This window comes from Bufo bufo, chromosome 3 (assembly GCF_905171765.1).
Source record: "Bufo bufo chromosome 3, aBufBuf1.1, whole genome shotgun sequence".
Taxonomy (NCBI): domain Eukaryota; kingdom Metazoa; phylum Chordata; class Amphibia; order Anura; family Bufonidae; genus Bufo; species Bufo bufo.
This window is the reverse complement of record NC_053391.1, coordinates 685986814-686000272: the sequence shown is the minus strand read 5'-3', so window position 1 is coordinate 686000272 and position 13459 is coordinate 685986814. Positions and strand designations below refer to the sequence as shown.

Genomic DNA, 13459 nt, shown 5'->3' with positions numbered 1-13459 from the left:
ATCTGCAGAACTAATCATAGCTGCAAGTCCAATGTATGAGATAGCCAAGATGATGGTCTATAAAATGATGGGAGTCTCACGTTCCAAGCTGTAGTGGATGGTGAGATATGGAGCCTGAAAGTCAAAAGTTCAAAACATTGTTATCCTTTTGCTCGTCAGTGGAAAAATTGATGACCTATGTCAGTGGAGGTTCGTGGTGGTGCAGCCTCATCATAGTGTCCACAGCGCCATACATTGTATAGTGGCTCCTAGGTGTAACTCGATACAAGCATCAATACAAGATGGCTACCAGTCCCCACTATTTTGTGCCGCCATGTTGGAGAAATCGGTTTTACTTTGTAATAAAACACAAGAAACAGATAGGATTCAACACCGGTGAACTTTATTTACAAAGAATCCACAGTGACAAAATAAGACAATATAATAAGGCAGTCATAGCGACTCACACAATACACCAAGAGGACATTACCCATCCCCCGAAGGCGCCGGAGTGGTTACAACTTCTATGTGAGGGTGGGAGGCTTCCGACATTTTATATTTATATATATATATAAAAATATGCCATCAAAATGATTTGGACAATCAGACACTCAGAATATTATTTACAGGAAAGGCAACTTACTGTCTGCTCCTATGTACAATACTCAAGGTCCATAGTCGTACTCGGCCCCTCTCCCTCCCAAAAAAAAATGACGTTCTGTAACCCCGTAAGTGCTGGAGGGGACTTATTACAGTGCAAGACATAGCAGCACTGGCAGAGTTGTACCGGGAACTTCATTATCTGGTGGGCGCCATAGGACACGTGGTTACGCCTGCGGTAAAATGGACGCAATCGGCAGCTTTAATTAAAAATCTGTATCACATTTATAAAAAATATATATAAGTACTTGAAAAACTGAGTGACAACCAATATGGCCGCCACTACTGACAAACCTGCCTATTAGGCATTAGTAGTAGGGATGTATCACTGCGTTATCAGGCAGAAAGGCTGTTCGTGGTCTATGGAAAGCCATATTGGTGGTCACCCCTCCTTTGTCCCCAGTATTATTTTATTCACTGATGATTTCAGAGTAACGAGGTGCAGCAATGGGATTTTTCCTCTACTGGCTGGCCTATGCTGCAGAGAGTGCATGACAAACGCGTGTAGGGGCTGTAATGGTGGCCATATTGGTGGTCACCCCTCCTTCGTCCCCAGTATTATTTTATTCACTGATGATTTCAGAGTCACGAGGTGCAGCAAGGGGATTTTTCCTCTACTGGCTGGCCTATGCTGCAGAGAGTGCATGACAAACGCGTGTAGGGGCTGTAATGGTGGCCATATGGGTGGTCACCCCTCCTTCGTCCCCAGAACTAGATATTTCTTATATTTACTGGAGGGGCAGAACTAGGATTTTTCATTCTGGCCTATGCTGCAGAGAGTACATGACTTTTGTTTTCTCACTGATTAGCTGTAATACATACATGTCTGGCTGTAGAAGTCGACAGTGGCTGGTTATAACCTGGAATAGGCAAAGCGCCTCACAATCTACACATTCTTAGGTCTCTCTTTTTAATCACAATTATATACCAGATGCATTTATAAAATGAATGTTCCTTTAAATGATTAGCCCCATTAGGAATAGACCCTTGCATGATTGTCACATCCCTCAACTATCTGAAATTGTCAATCCACCTAGCAGTAACTTTTCCGTGCTCCGTCTCTTCTCTATGTTCTCCTTACAATTGACCCTTCATCCGTCCCCCATAACCGCAAGTAACTTATTGTTCCTCTCTGTCTCCCTCTTGTGGTCAAATCAGGTATATCTTAACAGAACATATACGCTGTACCTGTACTCTGCCTGCATCCTAGCCAGGTCACCTTTCTATTTTTTCTCATGTGGGAGTGGATACGGGCCCCTTTACTGCTGGGCCCTGTAGCAGCTTTGATTGTCAGTAGTCCAGTCACTTCCCACAACCTCCAGTCCTGGGAACTAAGGGATGGTCCCCCCATTTTTGCTGGAGAGAAGGCAGCAGCCCATGGGAGGGCTTCCCATGCAGTCACTTCCCAGAATCAGGAAGGGCCCCCCCCCTTCCTTTTAATGAGAGGGGGATGCCAAGTCCTGCAGCATGAGAGAACGGGAATCCAGCGTTATTCTGAATGCAGCTTTGGATGTGACTGGAGGATAAAACAATCTGCGCCAACAGACGTATTTACTCACTGCTAGATGTAGCCTGACCCTGTAATGTAAAAGATTCCTTTTAGTATCCAAAAATGTCTGTGGAGGGATCTATATAAATTTAAAATCTATACAATTTAAAAGGCCAGCCCCAGATTTATCAGTGGGGGTCCAGCAGCTGGGATGTAATGTGGAGGTATTCATCACTCTCATTGATTTCAGTGGAGACCCCTCCCCCCATGTGTGACCACCTCTCCAGAGTATATGGTGCGCAGCTTCATGGCGCAGAGTACCGCCTCAGTCGCCGGTTTTCGCCCGCGTAGCGTATTGATACAGGAGGCCGTGGTCGGTTCTTATAATAAAGGGTCCATTTTATTCATATGATACAATGTAACAGTGAACGTGTCATGGAAGTGCCATGAAAAGGGAATATAGATACATATATACACCGCGCAGCCTGGAATAGCGGGCACAGGGCGTTATGTAGGGGCAGACACCCTCCCCAAAAAGGACAGGACTCCTCGCTTGTCCAGATGCAATCCAGAGACAAGGTGAGTAACTTTACACATACAAGACTTATATACAAACACTTCTCTTCCCCTGATCTTCAGCTACGTCCTGCCTTCTACTCCAGTCACACCCAAAGCTGCATGCACAGTTCAACAGGTCTCCTGTTGGTGCTCTCGCTGCAGGAACTTCAAGTGTTCTGCACAGCCCGAGAGCGAACAGGAAGGCTGCAGAATTGTGAATGCAGCTTTGGCTGTGACTGGAGTATAAAATATTTAATGCAAGGTAAGTACAAAGTTACTCAGCATTCTCGGAGGATTAGACCTAGGTATAAATGATAAAATCATCCTCAGAGGAGACACTTTAATGCAATAAAATATATATTTCTCCGATTCTATAAAATGTGATATTACACGGAGCTCGGAGTTTCGAGGATTTTGTACATAAAGATGTTTTTTTACTTCAGAAAATTCATTCTTTTTTCCGATTTTCCTCTTATTTCAGCAGTAGAAATTGAAGTCCGGTAGGCTGGCAGCGCCCGGACTCTCTAAACTATTGGACGTCCATCCATAAGAGTCCAATGGTGAAAAAAAATTAAATAAAATCTGATGTAGAGTAAACACTCAAGAGGAGGACCTGGCCCCATCCATTCCAAGCCTCGACTACAACGGACATTTCACCTGTGTATATTCTAATCTCCCTGCAGGCTACGCCTCTCCTCTATACACCCCGATTCAAGAGAGCATTTATTAAAAAATTTAATTGGTGCATGCGGCATCCAACAGAGGCACCAAAATGACAATACTTTGGACTGGTGATTACAAGAAGAGCAGCACCGCCACCTAGTGTCAAGTTCAGTTAATGCACTCTGAGCACAAGCTAATACAGAAAAGAAAAAAAAATATATAGATATATATATTTTTTTTAAAGGGGATGTCGCCCATATCTGTTTAGAAGTTAATCACATGTTGGGGAATGGTCTCTGGGTGATGTCATAAGCTCCCAAGCAGAAGTAAAATGAAGAGGCATACGCTGAATATGTGACAACTCATTGTGTAGCATAGACTCTGGTCAAATCATTCTGAACCCCCTGTCAGTCAAGAGTACGTGTTCTGTTTTTAATACCCTGTACATTCACAATATTCTCTGTATCTCCTCTATACTTACACAAGGCACAATGTTTAACGCCATCCAATCGATCATATACTGTACGTGGAAAAGACGCAGCAGCCATGTTAAAAGATAAAAATAAAAAAATAAAATTCGGTCTGATCTTCTCTGTCTGGTCTGCTTAAGTTTTTTTGTTTGCTATTCCTCTGTTATTCCTCCTGGAGATACATTTGACATTGCCACCCACCTTGTGTGAATCTACACAGCTCGGCACCGACGGCGACAGACTGTGCAGGGACACATCCTCAACCATTTATTTATTTTTTTGCAGGAGGAATAACCGAGGGATGACCCACCCCAGTGTTGTTGTGGGATTGTTATCTCATGAAGAACATGAGTCAGACATGCCAGAACAGACCCTCTTTAAAGCTTCTAGACATGGAGAGTCTCAGCGGATGGAATCAAGTCGAGAGCAACGGGTAAGCTCCTCATCCGCATGGGGACTACAAATCTCAGCGCGCCCACAGAGTCACTGGTTGCTCCTAAAGGGTTGAATTTGGTCTTTCTAAACCCAAGGTCGGTAGTGTGTCTTGAGTCTCTATCACCACAAGACGCAGAGATCGCCATCCGTTTCACCTCACTAAAAAATATTAAAATTTTCAGGACACAAGTTTTTCACTTGACAATAAATAAGAACAATAAAAAAAATAAATGGCGGCCAACCGGGCCGGCAACACTTATACACAGTTTATTTGTAGCCACAGAATCGGAGTGAGCAGTCGGACCCTCTGAATGCTCGGTCTTGTTGGGCCTGACCGAGAGTGGTCCGGCCGACTGCTATGGTGTCTGTAGGAAACGCGGACAAAGCACTGACGTACAGCAGTAGGACACGTCGCCAGAGTCGCTGCTCACTCACCAGTGGTTAATACCTTTTTGCAGACTTAGAAGGTGCCGAGGGCCGGTAAGAACCCACCGACGACATGTTCCCACCATCTTGAGGATTCAGCTGTAGGCACGTTAGAGTACCAGTATGGCCATCACCATGGACACTTTGGCAGTTGTACCCTGTCGTACCACCCGAAACTTCCACGCTTTGTTCATTGACTCTTTGGACTTGAGGGCCCCTGGGGCTCATCATAAACCTCTCTAGAGTCGGCTCCTGGAACTCTGCGTCATGGAGATGTTGGATGGGGCAATGGAGGTGTGAGCATGGAATACGTCAAAAGACAAGCCAAAGACGGAGTAATGGGCAGCAGCGAGATCAGAAGAGTGCTGTGTGGTGGGGTCATCACACCCTCCAGAGCAGCAAGTGGTTGGTGCTGTCATCCCTGCCCACAGTCTCGCTGCTGTTGGTGAGCCTGAAGTCCTCGTAGCCGTCTCCTCCGCTGATGACCAGGAGTTTGGATTTTGGTCGGTGTCGGGTGGAGTCTCTCTTTTCTGTGTCGCATGTTTGTTCGTTGCCTGATGGTAGTACAGAAAGGGTTAAAAGTCACAACAAAACCTGCCAGTTGGGGTGACAGAAGGCAGACCTTTGGGGTGACACAACAAGGGCCATTGGCAGTTAAAGGTGACAACAAGGAAGGTGACAAAAAGGGCCACTGATAACTAGGGTTGACAGCAATGCCCACTGACAATAGGTTGTAAAGACAATGGCTGCTTACAACAAAGGGCACTGACAATTAGGGTGATACAACAATGGCCACCACCAGCTGGAGACACAACAATAAAAATTGGGGTGATACAATGGCCAACTGGGAGTGACAGCAATGACCACTGACAATTGGGGTAAAAAATGGACACTGAAAATTGGGGCAACAACAAGAGTGCTAAAAACTGTAGTGACAACAATGGGCGCCAACAATTGGGGTGACAAGAGCCGGCTGAAAACTGGGGTGATACAATAGCACAGTGACACTTGGGCCACTGACTGATAATTTCTGCCCTTGATTTGCTTCCCTCAATCATGTGGATCCAATACAGTTCTTAGTTATATAGCGCCACCAAGCTGTGGAGCAGTTAACAGCAACCACTCACCTTGGTCTCCAGGCAGAGGAAAGTGCACGTCAAATCCATCAGGTAACTCCACCGATGTGAGGAACCGGACATGGCCTGTGTGTCCTTGAGAGAGTCCAACTGGGCTGATGGGGCCCTTCAAAGAGCTGGTGCTGGAGGTGATGGTCAGGGTGAGAACCACCCCGGCACTGGTCCCGATCCACAAAAGATCTTTGCAAGCCAGAAGAGCCGTGATCCTCAGACATGCCGACTTGTGCTGGCGGATGATGGCATCGGAGCCTTGAGGGGAAGCAGAGGAGAACATTGAACTGAATTCAATAAAAACAGAAAGACACATAAACCTCTACATCATATCATACACTACTCACGAAAAGTCAGGGATATTTGGCTTTCGGGTGAAATTTATGGAAAATGTAAAAAGTTTCGGCTCCAGTGATATTATCTCATGAAAGTCTGGCATTTCAGTAGAAGCAGTAATGGTGATTTCCTCATCTCAGACAATTTATTGAAACAAAAGCCGACCCCAGTGGTGGGTATACAGCCACAAAATGTGAGTGTCTCAAGAACATGTGGCCTTGAGCATCAATTACATCTTGACAACGACGTCTCCTGCTGTTCACAAGTTGACTTATTGTCTGCTGAGGCATGGGATCCCACTCTTCTTAAAGGGTGTCCCTCAGGTCATTGAGGTTCTGGGGTACAGAGTTACGAGCCTCTACACGTCAAATCAGCCGATCCCATAGGTTTTCAAAGGGATTCCGGTCGAGAAAGTGCAGGGTCGCTCAATTTGAGGTCCCCCAGTCTCCAGCAGCTGTCCCCTAATGATGCGACCTTGATGATCTGGCGCATTGTTGTCCATGAAGATTAAATTGGGCTTGTGTTGTTCATGCAGAGGCACAATGACTGGATTAATGATGTTATTCACGTAGTATGGGCTTGTCACCGTACCATTCACACAGTGTAGGGCAGTTCTGTATTGAGTAGACTCACCTGCCCACACTGTAACACCACCACCACCAAAGGCTCGTCTGGTGACAACAGTGGCTGATGCATAGCGCTGTCCTAGACGTCTCAAACATAGTTGGCTGCCATAATTTCTGCTCAACGCGAATCGACTTTCATCAGTGAACAGCTCTGAGCCCCACTGGTCCCTCGTCCAGCGTAGATGTTCCCTGACCCATGTAAGACGATGACGCCTGTGCCTGGTGGTGTGGTCAGGTACCCTTGCAGGTCATCTAGCACGCAAACCACGCCGATGTAAACGGTTTCGAATGGTCTGACGTGACACTTGGTGCCTTAAATGTGCCTGGAGTTGTATGGCATTCATTATCCGGTTCCGCAGGACATCGTTGACAATGGGCGATGTGGCCAAAGGACCTCCACTTCTCTGCCTTTCTGTAACTCTTCCAGTCGTCTTGGTCTCATGATGTCAAAATGTGAACAGCATGATGAGGAGGACTGTTTAAATACCAATTCTAATTGACCCAGGGAAATTATTGGGTGATTCATGGATCAAACACCTGTTGTGAATTTAGCCGTTAAGCTCCTTGTTGGAGAACAGCAAGTTGTGCAAAAGTATCCTTAACTGTCTAAAGTTCCCAATCTTTGTTACCCCCATGGTATATTATATGAAGCGCTCCATTGTCCATTGGATTACATAAAGATAGGTTACCCTCTATGTTATATTATATAAAGATCATTACCATCTATGGTATATAATATAAAGACGCTGACAGTCGTTACCCTCTAAGGTATATTATATAAAGATGCTGACAGTCGTTACTCTCTAAGGTATATTATATAAAGATACTGATAGTTGTTACCCTCTATGGTATATTATATAAAGATGCTGACAGTCGTTACTCTCTATGGTATTGTCACGGCCAGGCCCATGACCGTGACTTCTCACCGCATGCAGTTGCCGGCGGTTTTGCATGGGTCTTCAACCACGGGTGAGGGCCGCTTGTTTGTAGCCTCACTTGTGGTTGCCGCGGGCAACCAGTGTTGGGGTTTAGCAGCAGAGCAGCCTGAGCGTTGCTAGGCAGCTTGCTGCCCTGGCATGCGGTCACACCTAGCAACCTTTTGTTAGGTGTGTGTGTTTGTGTGCACTGTGTTGTATGTTATTGTGTGCACTTTCCCTTTATGTATGTGTGTTTCCCTTCTGTGGCATTGGAAGGGTTAACTTCCTTCCCAGTGTGTGTGTGATGTCACTGGGTGTGTCCAACCTTTGGGCGTGGCCACTTTGGCCTATATATATCCTCTCTCTAGCAGGGCTCAGTAGGTTGCTTCAGTCTTGCTAGCTGAGGCAGCCTCCTGTGCTTTCCATTCCTCTGTGAGAGCCACCACTGTGGTCATAGGTTTAAGTCTAGGTTTAAGTTCAGGTTTTATGTCTTATTAAGTTTATGCTTACCTGTATGTGTCATGTCTGGGTGATGGTCTGTTGGGATTTTCCTATGTTGGTTTGTGCAGCTAATGGTTCTGGATTCTCTGTGTCAGGGATCCAGTCAGCAAGGCTGTGGCAGGTTGGTTGAGCTACTGAGTTCACCTGCCATTTCCATTAGTCTGTTTATGTTTCCCCTTTTTCCCAACAGCTTGGCCGTTGAGACTCCTGCTCCTCCGTGCCTAGGAGGAGTGGGTTGTCTCACTCTGCTCCTAGCTTAGGGCCATCTTGAGGGCTAGCAGGGACTTCTAGGTTCCAGAGCATGAGCCCTCCTACCATCAAGGTTGGCTCATGTAGCTAGGAGCCAGGGTCAGGTTAGGGATGCTTTTAGGAGGTGACCAGCTCCCTAATCCTGTCTTCTTGGTCAAGCAGCCATACCATCACCTGGCTGCACACGGCTGAGGATTTCCCCCATCCTCAGCCGTGACAGGTATATTATATAAAGATGCTGACAGTCGTTACTCTCCAAGGTATATTATATAAAGATGCTGACAGTCGTTACTCTCTAAGGTATATTATATAAAGATACTGATAGTTGTTACCCTCTATGGTATATTATATAAAGATGCTGACAGTCGTTACCCTCTATGATACATTATATAAAGATTCCGACCATCGATACCCCCATGGTATATTATATGAAGCGCTCCATTGCCTTTACCCTCTATGGTAGATTACATAAAGATAGGTTACCCTCTATGGTATATTATATGACTATGGTAAAATATAACCATCGTTACCTGCTAGCATCTTGTGCACGGGCGGAGCAATGTCCACTTCCGCCAACTGCTCAAAGGTTGTGGCGTGATAAAGGCGAACCTGGGCGCTTCCCTGCAGAGCGATCCACATCCCCACGTTACTTGTGACCATACACGTGACACAGCGGTTCTGATCCTGTCCAATATGGAATGTGTGCTGAAGATGGAGAACAAGAGACGGATCAGGACATGGACAGAACTGTGCTGACATCCACGTAAACGTCTCCTCAGAGATCCATCAGCTGTCAGCGAATGGTTACTTACATAGCATCAAAAAATCCTGCAGCACTGTACAGATTGTAGTCAGGCAAGTCTGGCCTTGGCCCCAGCAGCTCACACTCTAATTAGCCTGTTTTACATTCTGTTCTTTAATATGCCACAAGTTGCGCACAATTTATCAAGACATGGGATGGTGCAGAACACATCTTCCACACTTTGCATCCTCATGGCTGCTGCACTAGGCAATAAGAAATTTGGCCTTGCCCGTTAACGTGATTTTTCTAATGCGCATTATAACACTGCCCCAAGTGATGGTCCTGATGCATGGCATCACCCTTTGAAGGTCACCCCTTTACCTCCTGAAGAAGGGACGATGTGTTCAAGATGATGACCCTGTTCTGACAGCCGCACCACAGCTTCCCAAGGATGGACACCATTTTAGTGATTGGGCTTCCAGGTGAACCGAGGGTCAGAGTTTTAGAATTCTGAGGGTCCCAAAAACTCCCTAGAAAAAATAAACAAAAATACATCAAACACGCCTTGGGTGCTGCAAAAGCTATAGCAGGTGCCAGAAGCTACCTGTCAGTGATGTCACGTGACATCACCTATGAGGGCATCATACTGCAGCGAATCTATATATACTATATGGTTCCACATTTAGCATATATGTACATATTCTGGTGCGGTGTCCTTAACGCATGGTACAGGCACAGTATATGTAACATACAGCTGATGGAGAGAACTTTGATCCTGGCCGTTTAGACTCCACGGTCAATGGCAACTGCAGAAGCTTAGTGTTTAGATAAAAGGAGCAGGTTCCCCCCATCAGTGCCCTCACATTGCCATCATGGACTGCCAATAGGTTGCCTTTGCATCTGAGGGTTTGCTGCCTGCTATTCCATCCTTTGTTACAGCGGCTTTTACCCCTCACCCTGTTGGCCAAGCGCTTGGCTTACAGCACTCTCCTACACATGACCACCATTAGTCATGCAAGCGATGTTACAGACAGACAGTTTCCAGAGAATTAGGTTCACAAAAATATCACAAAAGAAGGGAAAATAATAATCACCAGAAATCAGAACGGTACGTCAAGCTTGAGATACGCTGAGGTATATGCTGCCCACAGCTGACCAGTGGGAGTCTGACCCCTGGGACCCCCATTGATCGAGAGAATAGGGTCCCGTTCCCCGTGCAGTGCTCTCTCTGTTTATACTGTATGAGATTGCTGGAGACAGCTGAGCACAGCGCTCCGTCAGTCCAATAGGGAATGCATGACTTGCTGAGAGGGGAAGGGGATCCCTGCTCTCAGGATCTGCGGGGATCCCAGTGGTCGGACCCCCGTGATCAGTGCAGGACAAGGGATAACTTTAACACTTCTTGAACAATCCCAGACTGGATGGACCTGCAACGCGTTTCAGGTCTTACTAACCCTTCAACACAGTAGCCTGAAACGCGTCAGTGCTAGATCTCATGTGACAATTTTCGATGCTTCTCCGTCAGCCTCTTACCTGCTTCTCTCTGGTACACAATGAAATCTCCATTTGCTATGGACACAAACACCTGATTATCCAGATACCTGCAAAGGAAGGCGACAAGAGATGTTGAGAAGTCGTTGCTCCACCTTCTTCTAATCCCCTTTCTTAGAGGTTTGGTGGACTATCAGCTTCTGAGGTCTTGGGGCCTAATTGTATTGGTTACCAATGCAGATGGCCAAGGAAAACTTTCCTTTTCCTACTCCTCCCCCCTGTGATTTTATCTGTGGGGAAGAGCCCATGACTAACAATGAATGGGTCTAAGGTGGTGAACGTGGCACTTACAGGATACACATGACTGAGGCCGCATGCTGCATCTTCATGCTGTTCTTACGATTCCGGATGTTGTCTGAAGATTGGTAGACGTGGATGCTAGGCAGTGAAGACAAGGAGCTCAGAAAGTCTTACAGTATCATCAGAATTTCATATATCAGCCACCTTAGGCTGGGACCATGAATAATTACCACATACCGTAGGTAATGTGGTAATTACCGCCAAGTGGCGGTATTAAGTTCCCTTTAGGTTTTCCCACCCAATATTATAACCTTGCCACCACAAGATACATATTGATCTCATACCAGCCGTCCTCGGTCCCCAGCCACATGGAGCTCTGGTAAGCCTCGGGGTCAATACTCAGAAGGTCATCTAAGCTGCCCCTTGTAAAGGATCCTCGGCTGGATCTCCTCACTGCTGGCCCATCAGTGGGACTCTCGCTGTCCAGATTCTGGTTGAAGTTGCTGGGGATGGGCAGGAACCCAGGCTCCTGTTCTTCTTCAGAGCTGGTGGTCTCAGCCATTGTGTCCTTGACACTTGTCATCTCTTCATCTAATAAGTCAACATAAAAACCACCACTATAAAAATAATCCCTACATTCAGCACAATGACATGTAATACACAATGTGTCATTCAGCCTCTAGGTGGCCATTGTCGTTATCCATAAGGCGTTTTAGTCGGTGACTAGAACGTCTAAAAAGCTAAAGATATATCAGAAATGATGCTTTGAAAAATAGATTCAGAAGGATCAATCCTGTTAAAAACACACATACTGCCTGGTAGGGTTGATACTACCTGCCTTGTGAAAATTGGTTGCAGCGTTCCCGATAAAAAATACTTTTATCTATAATATATATATATATATAATACAAAGAGAGGGCAGCAGCACTTGTAGATGAAGCCGGGTGCAAAATCCTCTGACCTTAGGCTATTCGGTCAAAATAATTGTAGATATCTCAAAGAAGAGGCAGCACTCCAAGATAAAATGAAAAACGACCCGCTTTATTTCCCCTGTGCAACGTTTCAACTGCTCATTGCAGTCTTTCTATATATAAAAAAGAAGGACGTATATATGTATGTTGTTGTGCCTTTTCATAGGTATATAACATTTATATCAAAATATCCTAATTATAGTGGATTTGATATATAATAGGCCATATTGTGTTATGTTCACCATTGTGTATGTATTTTAAAGTAGGCCGAAAGAGGTTCATGGAAAGGACACAGTTCATATGATTTTTTTTTTGTAGAGGTACCAGTCTGAGAAGAGTCATTCTTGTCTCCTTACGGATTTATTACTGAGATAAGGATATTCTCTAGACTCTCTGGTGTTAATTACCCTTACGGTTTAATGTCTATTGATGAAGCAGAAAATCTGTGATGTATGTATACATATAATGAACATTAGTTTTTAGTATAAGATAATCAATAGGACATATGTATTGTATTATATTATTGAATATTATAAAGGACGTCAATGCATCTATTATCTTATATATTTCTCACTAGGAACGCATACACTCCTAAAGCGTGATGAGAAGAATTTCAAGTGTAAACTTTGTAGTGAGACAGTGTTATTTTAACTAACAATCAATCAACCGTTGGTGTAACAGAGGAGACAGAAATGTCTGCGAGTACAAAGTCCATTATATTCTTATCGGTACATAAATTTGAGAGTATGGGAAAAGTCTAAATGGCAAGTCTATGCCTTAATGGGTTTAGGTGTCAAAAATAATCCCTTAACTCCGTTTTAGGATTCCATATATTATGTGTATAGAATGTAAGAGAAAATCAGGCCTGGACAGTTAACCCTTAATAGTGATGATGCTAGTAGCTTATGCAATAATGCCACCTAGGTATGAATAGGTAACATTGCACCAACAGCTGAAATGCATTTTGGGTGATATAGTGACATCACAGTCATTATCATATGTACACGCCTAACCGACAATGATTGGAAAACTCCAAGTTAGGAAGGTGTGTCTAACTGATAAGTTAGTGATCATAAACCACACACACATGAAGGGAGAGAACAGCAACAGAAAAGAACAACAGGGAGCAACAGAAGACACAGAAACACAGAGAAACAAAGAAAGAAAGGAGAGACCCCAGGAGAAAATCTCAATAATGACTCTGCATATCATTTGTACTCTCGGGTAATGTATAATTTTATTATATGTAATATTGATTGAATTAATTAGCTTGATATTTAGGAAAATCCCCGCTTTATTGCGGATGTGTAATGTTAGATGTACTACATCAATATTATCACTATTCAGTAAAGATGCATATTACTGAATAAAAGATCCAATATTGATATCAAGAGAGAATCTCTGATTTGAATATTTCAATTCCATAGTCTGTATCAGGCTTGATAATTTATAACTTATGTAGCAATACTACCCAATATCCGAGATTAGTCATAGTTTGAGCAGAGCAAGGGTTCGTATC

The 13459-nt window shown here is 44.6% G+C and overlaps 1 protein-coding gene across 3 annotated transcripts in view; it reads right to left on the bottom strand.

Annotated features, from left to right (window-relative positions):
* Positions 1-2502: 2502 nt before the first annotated feature.
* ARHGEF17 (Rho guanine nucleotide exchange factor 17) overlaps positions 2503-13459 on the bottom strand; it is a 163363-nt gene continuing 152406 nt past the window's right edge. For all 3 annotated transcript variants that reach the window (XM_040426492.1, XM_040426490.1, XM_040426491.1), the window contains exons 16-22: positions 11314-11560; positions 11021-11107; positions 10712-10779; positions 9560-9708; positions 8967-9141; positions 5808-6065; positions 2503-5234 (exon numbers count right to left, since the gene is read on the bottom strand). In XM_040426492.1, the coding sequence (XP_040282426.1) occupies positions 5062-5234; positions 5808-6065; positions 8967-9141; positions 9560-9708; positions 10712-10779; positions 11021-11107; positions 11314-11560 (1157 nt within the window). In that variant the 3' untranslated portion in view covers positions 2503-5061. The remainder of the gene's footprint in view (positions 5235-5807; positions 6066-8966; positions 9142-9559; positions 9709-10711; positions 10780-11020; positions 11108-11313; positions 11561-13459) is intronic.